This window comes from Grammomys surdaster, unplaced genomic scaffold (assembly GCF_004785775.1).
Source record: "Grammomys surdaster isolate TR1022 unplaced genomic scaffold, NIH_TR_1.0 174, whole genome shotgun sequence".
Taxonomy (NCBI): Eukaryota; Metazoa; Chordata; class Mammalia; order Rodentia; family Muridae; genus Grammomys; species Grammomys surdaster.
In genome coordinates, this window is record NW_021604622.1 from 5,264,091 (window position 1) to 5,273,843 (window position 9,753).

A 9,753-nucleotide genomic window follows, 5' to 3' on the forward strand; every position below is an offset into this window, starting at 1 on the left:
ATATATATATATATATATATATATATATATATATATATATATATATAAAATAATATATAACATATATATGTATATAATATATATGTATGTGTATATACATATATATATGTGTGTGTGTGATGTGTGTGTTTGTATACACATAATAACAATAAAAAAGAGGGCATGAATTTAAAAGAGAGCAAAGGTTATATTGGACAGTTTGAAGTGAGGAAAAAGAAGAGAGAAATAATATAATTATATTTAGTCACAAAAATAAAAAAGTGCTGGGAATGAGGAACAGACTTAAATAAACTATTTGTAGTATGATTAGTAAACAGAGTTGACAAGGGTAGATGAGCAAATTAAAGATATTAGCATAAAATAACACCCAGAATGACAAGTAACACAAATATCCTCAAGGGAGCATCCCCAAGACTACAATCTCACAGCCAGTCTGCAGAAACACCAGCTTTTCCCATGGGAATGCCTATTAGGTATCTTTCTGTACCTACCTCTCGAAAAGCCTCACTTTTGAGGGCCTGAAGCCTCAAGTTTGTTTGGGGTTGCATGGTTTGTATCTCCAGTCCAGTCAGCCCTGTTTTCTTCTTTTTCTGAAGAGCAATGTACAACTGATACAGAAGTTTGGTTGCTGCCCCGGGCTTCTCTGTGATGATGCTTTGAGCCACATTCTGATCAAACTGCACACCCAGCAGGTGAAGCGTTGGTTGTAATCGGGAGAAATTATTAAGTTTGGCAGTTGACCCCCTAAAAGTGATGATATGTTCATAGTTATACATTAAAACTAAATGCAAAGCAAATACTCAATGTCAGAAGTAATGTTATGATACAATACTGTGAATTAAACCAACTGCCCTTAAATGCTTCCTTTTACTTAAACAACTCAGTATTAAAAATGCATGGGATATTTTTCCCATTGGTCATGTTCATCTATATTTTTCCTGAAATAAACTAAAATTTATTAATTTTGTATATTGACAATAAAATTTCGTATAGGAAATAAGTACTAAAACAGAGAAATATATGCTACTCAGTAGATAAAAAGACTACAGTTTTGAAAACTACATTTTATTCTGCAGGCAAAATTACAGTACAAATACCCATTGTATTAAGTTATCATTTTTATTGCTAGCATCTTAAGTTAGTCCTAAATTTTAAATTGACAATTCTAACAATGGTCCTCTCAGAAACTCTCACTATTATTTAACTGAATGATGTTAGCTATGGAAATCATTCTGTTACCCTTCAATATGTAGTTTGTGGTAATTCTTTGATGTGAAAAAATCTATAATTTGAAATTTTATTATTTTCAATTATTTAATTTTGACATAGCCTCAGACCTTAAGAAACTAATGAACTCATTAACTTTCTCCATCAACTAGTATTCTATTAAATAACCGTATTACTAAGGGTATACCTATTTATTAAGTTTAATTAATTTCCAAAATGTATTGATATTTACGACTAGAGAGATAGCTTAAGGTCACTTGCTGCACTTCCAGAGAACATGGGTTTGATTCTCCATGCGCGCATTTCAGCTCACAGCGGTCTCTAAATCCAGTTTCAGGGCATGTGCATGTCATTGTTTGGCCTTCATAAACACTAGGCATTAATGTGGTGCACATACACACATTCAAGTAAAACCTCATGCACAAAAAGTGACTAAATAAAAATTATTCAATGGTTAAAAAGGGAACAAGTTGTAGCTATTACTTTTAGGTGTTCATAGTTAATGAGAAATATATTTGAATAAAAGGCAATAAAAATTAGATGTTGCTTCAGAAATCTCAAGTGGTCTATAACTGTTAGTGATTAAAAGAGACGTTAAATTCATTTTAAACTGTTGTGACTATCATCAACTCAGACACATAAACAAGTTCTAGGCTTTGGCCTGGATTCTTTAAAAAAAATTTTAAAATAAGATTTATTTATTTATTTATTTATTTATTTATTTATTTAATATATGTGAGTACACTCTCACTCTCTTCAGACAGACTAGAAGAGGGCGTTGGATGCCATTACAGATGGTTGTGAGTCACCCTGTGTTGCTGGGAATTGAACTCAGCATCTCTGGAAGAGTTCTTAACCACTAAACCATCTCTCCAGCCTTCGCCTGGATTCTCATCTTCCAACATCTAAATCCACCCTTTAATATAAAAACCATTCTGAGTATACTTGAATGTAATCAAAGTGCATACCGAAAGTTCTTCCTCAGATTTGAGAGTTGCCATGTACTTGAGTGATTGTGAAATAAAAGTGTGTATAGAGCCTCATGTACATCACCCACCATGCGTATTTCAAAAGATGGTAACTGAGAGTTATCTATCCAAGCTTAGTTTGGTCATATGTTGAACTGCAGTGTTTACAGACATCGTAATCCAGAAAGGAGAATACAAAGGCAATCATGAATTGATCTCACTTTTCTCAAAGCTTAGCCCTTAGCCTTACAGTCAAAAGAGCTGCCTCCCTCTTCTCGCGTGCATTACATGGCTTCCTGAATAGAACGTTTGTCTGTTAATATTATAGTCTGGCTTCTGCTTTAGTTTTAAGATGGTATTAATGAACTAGGCCAACTATCAACGGAAAAACAAAGAGTTCTCCCTGGAAGATACAATGGATATTATAAATTCCCAACCAGCCAAACTTTGCAGAACACAAGTTGAAGAATCTCGGAAAATCTGTGATTGTTAAGGCTTGTGCACAGATAGCACAGTAGGCTAATAAGCTCTTGTCTATGGAAACAGAAAAACAGCTGGGACATCTTTGCTCTAGAGATAGAACATATGATGTAAATGATGACCTCTGAGGGAATAAGGATCATGCACTGGGAAATGCTTCCTTGCCCTCTGCTTACTGTCTTTATATGCTAAGGGACTTCGGTCTCCTCTTCTGCTTGTCACCGGCTCACAGAGCACCTCTGGAAGATATTTTCTTATTCACTATTTTTCCTTTAACTAATCTGCTTTGGTAAAACTAACACTGTTTTAAGGTGAAGAATACTCTCAGAGTTAGACAAGTTATTCTCATAATTAAATCAATTCTAAGTAATGTAATTTTATGTCATTAGCAGTGTATAAAGTACAAATTTCCCTTCAGACTAGAATAAAGGTATGAAAAGTATGAAGTGATGCTCATACGCCTTATCTGATAAAACACCAGGACCAAAAGCAACTTGGGGAGGGAAGGGTTTATTTTCATTTTAAATTCCCAAATAATCGTCCATCACTGAAGGAAGTCAGGGCAGGAACTCCAGCTGGGCAGGAACCTGAAGTAATGTAGTTTCCAGAGACAAGTGTTGCTTCCTGCCTCGCTTCCCATAGCTTGCTGGCTTAAGAGCTTACATACCTCACTATCCAATGAGCATTGCTTCCAAGAACCCTGCACATGTTAAAATCTACTAAACTGGCAATACTACTTTCACATAATTTAAGTGAGTACTCTTATAGTTTAAGCCTTCTCTAGACTACAGGGTCATTTCCTTGGATATTTTCAGCCCGTGCTTAAGTCCATGGATGAGGGACGTTGATGTAGAAGGATCGCTATGCACCCGAAATATTGAGATTGCACTAAAAATGAGATTGGACTAGTTCTTTAAATTTTCTGCAGCTACTCAGGTATAGATGTTGACATCAATTTCTTAATTATAGAAATGATATTGTGAATTTACCATGGGTGAGGGAACAGTGTTTGGAGTACAACTTTAAGGATATTTGTAATTTATTTCAAGAGTATCCTAGGTTACTTCGGTTGTTATGATAAAAATTATGACCAAAGCAACCTGCAGAGGAAAATGTTTATCTGCCTTATACTTTTTTTCTGAGGAAGTCAAGATAGGAACATGAAGGTAAAGACTGAGGAATACTGCTTACTGGCTTGCTCTCTATGAAATGCTCAGCTTGCCTCCTTATATTACTCACGTGGCCAAAGGTGGAACCAGCTACCGTGGGCTTGGTCCTCCTACAATCAATCAACCATCATCATCATCATCATCATCATCATCAATAATAATAACAATTGCTCCCTGACATGTTCACAGGGCAATTTGATGGAAGTCATCCTTCAAGTGAAGTTCTCGCTTCCCAGGTTCTTTGTGTCAAGTTGGCAAAAAATTAACAAGAAGCTAACTTTTGTTAAACTATTTTGGACACCTGGTTTTTGTCATTATTCTAATAAAAACTGACATAAACAAATAATCCTAACAGTATGGTAAGGATAAATATCACCCAGGTATCATTCAAACAGAGAGAAGACAAGGGCCAACTCTGCTGAAAAAAATTAAGAGGTTTTAAGAAGGGTGGACATTTAGATGGATCCTAAGAGTTTTTCAAAGAGATAGTGAAAGAGGATGAATATGCAAAGATTCATATCTTGGTTTGAATGAAGATGGCTTCAATAAACTCACATATTTGAATACTTGGTCCCCAGTTGTTAGAACTGGTTGGAATGGGTTTTTGAGGCTTGGCTTTATTGGAGGAGGTATGTCACTGACACTGGGCTTTGAGGTTGCAAAAGCCCACACAACATTCCTACTTAATGTGCTCTCTCTCTCTCTCTCTCTCTCTCTCTCTCTCTCTCTCTCTCTCTTCCCAACTCTGTGCCTCATGCTTGTGGATCAAAATGTAAAATCTCAATTACTGGTCCAGTGCCATGCCTGCCTGCTGTCATGTTCTCTGCCATGCTATAATGATCATATACTATAACCCTCAAGAACTGTGAGCCCAGTAAATTCCTAAGTTGCCTTGGTCATGGTGTCTCTCTGTAGCAATAGAAAAGTAACTAAGACAGTTCTATTAGTGCAGAAGATGTCTGAAATGTTTACCCTCTTAGAATTTACTTAGAGACTTTCACAGTCATTACTCTATGCACCAAAATAACCAATTACTGAAATTTCACTAAACCTGCAGTTGGACCTATTAGACCCTTAAGAGGCAAAATAAAAAGAACAACAATGACAACTACAATAATAATAAATAACAGGACATCCCTAACTTAAAGGAGTTAGAATATGCAATGTTGGAAACATAAACAAAGTGCCACCAAGGAAAACTGTGCAGAAACATGCAATTGTGAAGTATATGTTTCTAATGTACACAAAACAATAAACAAAAGTATTGGAAATCTCATTATATGCAAGTAACAGAGTAGTCTATGTGTTTGAGAGTATCTGAGAACATGAAAGTGAAAAAAAAAAAGAGTGTTCTATTCATTACCTACCCTAGGAATCTGACACCTGGGAGGCTAATCTCAAGTCTATTAGTGGTTGTAAAGGTTGGAACAAAAGGGACACAGGACTAGCAGGTCAGGCAGAGGAAATGACTGAGGAAAGCTGTGAAAAGGTTGTACAACATACCATAAGGGAGTGTGTGTGTATGTGTGTGTGTGTGTGTGCGCGTGCGTGGGTGGGTGCGTGCGTGAGAGAGAGAGAGAGAGAGAGAGAGAGAGAGAGAGAGAGAGAGAGAGAGAGAATATCTCAGTTCTCCTTCTATTCTATTCCTCAGGAATGGAAGGAAAGTAATGTGGTTGTAACACAGCAGATTTTATATAGATTAAAATATCCCTGTGTCCTAGAAGTTTCAAAAACAAGCCTGTGAGGAAAACGATGAAAGACTTTAATAGTATGGAAACAAATTCACAGTCCATATTGTAGCTTCTGTTTTGTCATACATTCTTCCCTGTGCAGCCTGTATAGTTTATATTCGTGAAGAAGTGAATCACTTATGAAGAGGACATATCACACATTACTTGGCCCACGGCAATTCCATCACAGGAATGTTCACGTGGGAAATGTCAGGTTACAAGTGATTTGTGCTGAGAATGGGGGGGAGGGGAGATGGAGAAGTCGTGGTCGCTGTGCAAGCCTGAGAATGTGAGTTCTACTCTCAGAAGTCAAGTAAAAATGCTGAGAGTACCCCGACACTTGTAATTCTAGGGCTGGGAGAGTGAAGACAGGAGGAAGTTCAACAGCCTACCATGCCGGCTTACTTGGTGAGTCTCAACCAAATGAGACTCCATCTCAAACAAACAAACAAACAAACAAACAAACAAAACCAGTGTAGGCTGTTCCTGAGGAATACAGGGAAAAATCAAGATTGACCTTAGGCCTAACACACACACACACACACACACACACACACCACCTTTTCAGAATAGTAAAAATCAGAAATCAGATAAGGACTTACAATAATTCAAATAACAGTTATTTATGAATGTGCCGAAAAAAGAATGTGTCCACAGATATACCTACTGATAAAATAGTGACACAAATATTATAGGCATAACCCCCTCCCCACTTCCCCAATATATTTTTCTTTAGGTATATTTGGTGAGAAAGCGTCCATACCTGACACCATTAATGAGAAAAAAAGCACTTGAGATTAGTTAGGTCACAAGCCTCAGGGGAAACTTACTGCTATTATTTGTTAAATGGGCATAGCAATAAAATGACTCCTAGTATCATATTCTATACTGATCAACCAGCGTATTACTTAATTCTCATCAGAGAATTTTGTTTTTCATGCTGTACAGAGTAACTCACACAGGGGACCTACAAATGGACAGTGTGAATAGAGTAAGAGGCTGAGGTACTCAGCTTCACACCAACTGTAGCGCAGTGTGCTACACTGCCCTTTGGCATTCAGGGATCCAAGCTGAAGACGATCCATAAAGAGTGGGAGAGCCAGAGATTCTGTCAAGGAAGCTATGACACTGATGGAGTTTACATATGAACTCATAGAGACATAGACGACAAAAACAAGACCCGTGCTGGATCAAGCAATAGAAAATCTTAGCACAGAGGAGATGGAGGAGTGGACACAAAGTCCTACTTTAGCAAGAAGCTACTGATGAGTGCTAAGAGAGTAAACTCAGTCTGCTTCAATGGAGTGACACTGGGTAGATCAAACACACTCCAGGGCAGGCCTCATGCTCAGCAACAACTGGCTAACACAAAATGGACACCATGTTCTTTAGTATGTGCTCTTTTTGTTCTCATTTTTAAGAGGGAGGAAGAACACAAAGTTGGGCTGGTGTGGCAGGATCTGGGAGAAGTTGGCTAGGGAAAGAATATAATCAAAATAAAAAAAGGTTGTTTTTTTTTTTAAATAAAAAAGAACTTACTGCTTTGTCTCTATAAGAATAGACTCTTTTTCTTTTCTGCCTTATTACCTCATTGTATTTCCATACCTGTTTGTCTACTTCAAAGGCAGTCTCCAAATACAGCAGCAGTAGCTATAAAGTCCAGTAACCAACAGGGAAGGCAATTGTCTAAAGCCCCTCAGAAAAGTTCCTATGTTCCAGGCCTACCACCATTTGACCTGCCTGGCAGTGCTGTGAAAAAAATCTTTTCTTTCTTTCTTTTTTCTTTGTTTTTCTTTTTTGTAACTTTGTTATGATTTGATCTGCCCTAAAGATTGTTCATTGGATAGAGGCAAGTTTCAAGGATATTAGTACAAAGGAACCAGTGGCTAATGTTCAAGATCCCAGCTGCCTGTCTGGGGTACTATCAGCTGCTCCAAACAAGAGCATTCTCAAAATTCGGGATATCTAAGAATGTGATGTGTGCTGAGGAGTCTGAAGCTCTTCTGGCTTCTGGGCATCAATCTATAAGTCAACATAGATGTGTGCGAGAGTGTGGGTTTTGAATGAGGATTCAAAACACGTCACGTCTCTAGCCAGGTTAAGGTGTTAACTATCACAGGAAGGAGTGAGTAAGGAAGAATTGGAAATTTCCAAAGCAAAATGTGCTTCAACACTCTCACAGAATCACTCAGCAAATGGCCACTTGTCAACGATGTGCACTAGCTAAACACTAAGCTATCAAGTAAGAGGTTATAGGTACTAAATCTGGCAAGAAATAGAGACTTTACAGAAGTCATCCCAGTAAGTCATGAAGGAAACAAAGAGCGGCTGAAATAGCATCCACAGCAGATATCAACAACAGCCAAAAATGCAGAAATCGGAGTTAGCAGATGGGGTACTTTGAATGAGATCTTCCTTGTTAGTCTTGGGCATTTAAATACCTGGTCCCCAGTAGGTGGCGCTTTGCAGAGGATTAAGAGATGTGGCCGCTGGGATCCAGCTTTGAGGTTACAAAAGACTTACACTATTTTGAGTTCCATCTCCCTGCTCCTGGCTTGTGGATCAAGATGTACGCTCCCAGTTGCTACTCTAGCACCATGCCTGCCTGCCTGCCTGCCTGCTATGATAATGATGGACTCATCCGTCCAGAATAATAATCCTAAAATAAACTCCGTTAATAGTTGCCTCAACCATGGTGCTTTTTCACAGCAATAGATAAGTAACTAAACAGCAAATGAATGAATAAATAATAAACAGATGTAAAGATATTTAACATCATTAGAGATCAGAGAAATATGGTTTAAATTGAAAATGCAATACAAATTCAGCCTGTTAAGTTTCCTATAATTGGAGGAGAGGTAAAGAAGAACTGGGAGGAGAATGGAGAGGGAAACTGTGATTTGAACAGTTTGTATGAAAAAAATCTGTTTTCAATAAAAAAATATGAAAACAATAATCATAAATGTTGACAAGAATATGGTGAACCTGAAATACTCATATACTGTTACTATAGATTGGAAAAGTGTGATTGCTTCAGAAAACAGCCTATATGTGCTTTAATATATATTAATTTATAATATATATCATATCATATCTATGTATTTATCTATGTATTTATCTATCTATACTACTCCTAAGCATATAGTCAAGAGAAATAAATACTCAAGAGGCATAAGAACATAAGAACACACAATACAACATCCATAATAAATGAAGCCCCAGTGGAAAAAGTCAAATATTCATCTACTGATTAACAAATTGTCATACCCAAAAAATTTGAAAATTTCCAGCAAGTAAAGAATAATGAAGAAAAGGTTTATGAACAAGACTCAAAGTTTATTCTAAGTGGGAAAAGCCAAACAACTGTGCCCTTTTTTCTGACATGGCGAACACACAAGTCTTGATTATATTTAATCAATACATGGTAAGCACCATGTATAACAAGTAAATTGGGAGACAGGAAGCTTTCAGCCACCATGGCCTCAGTATTACAAATATGAAAGTATACTAAATCCAAGCAAATTGGGCCATAAATTTGCAAATGGTGAATTACAGCCTGAACTTATACTTAAATATTGTTGCTAGGACAAAACCGTGTATCTTTAATAATAGTTAACTCGTATTGTATATTTTTAAAGCACATAATAATAATAGTAATAATAATAATTTTCATGAAGGAAATTATATTACATTATATTTCTTCTCTTTAATGAAGGAAAAATCAGGGCTGGAGAGGTGGCTGAAATGGTAAGAGTGTGTGATACTCTTACAGAGGACCTGGGTTAGATTCTCAGCACACAGAGCTGGTCACAGCCATCTGTAACTCCAGTCTCAGATGGTTTAACACCTTCTTCTGCCTCTGTGAGCATTGCTTGTATGTACAGAAATTCAGGCAAATACTAATACATGCAAAATAGAAATCAATAAAAATTACAAAGAAGAAGAGGAAGAAGAAAAAAGAAGAAGAAAAAGAAAGAAGGAGGGGGAACAGGAGGAACAGGAGGAGGAAGAACAAGAGGAGGAGGAAGAAGAAGGAGGAAGAGGAGGAGGAGGAAGTAGAAGGAGGAGGAGGAGGAAGAGGAGGTGGAGGAGGAAGAGGAGGTGGAGGAGGAGGAGGAGGAGGAGGAAGAGGAGGAGGAGGAGGAGGAGGAGGAGGAGGAGGAGGAGGAGGAGAAGGAG

At 37.4% G+C, this 9,753-nt stretch overlaps 1 protein-coding gene across 1 annotated transcript in view; it reads right to left on the reverse strand.

Moving 5' to 3' along the window:
* Positions 1-9,753, reverse strand: part of Spef2 (sperm flagellar 2) — an 82,969-nt gene that overhangs the window by 60,713 nt on the left and 12,503 nt on the right. The window contains exon 3 of the mRNA XM_028767664.1: positions 492-744. Coding sequence (XP_028623497.1) covers positions 492-744 — 253 coding nt within the window. The remainder of the gene's footprint in view (positions 1-491; positions 745-9,753) is intronic.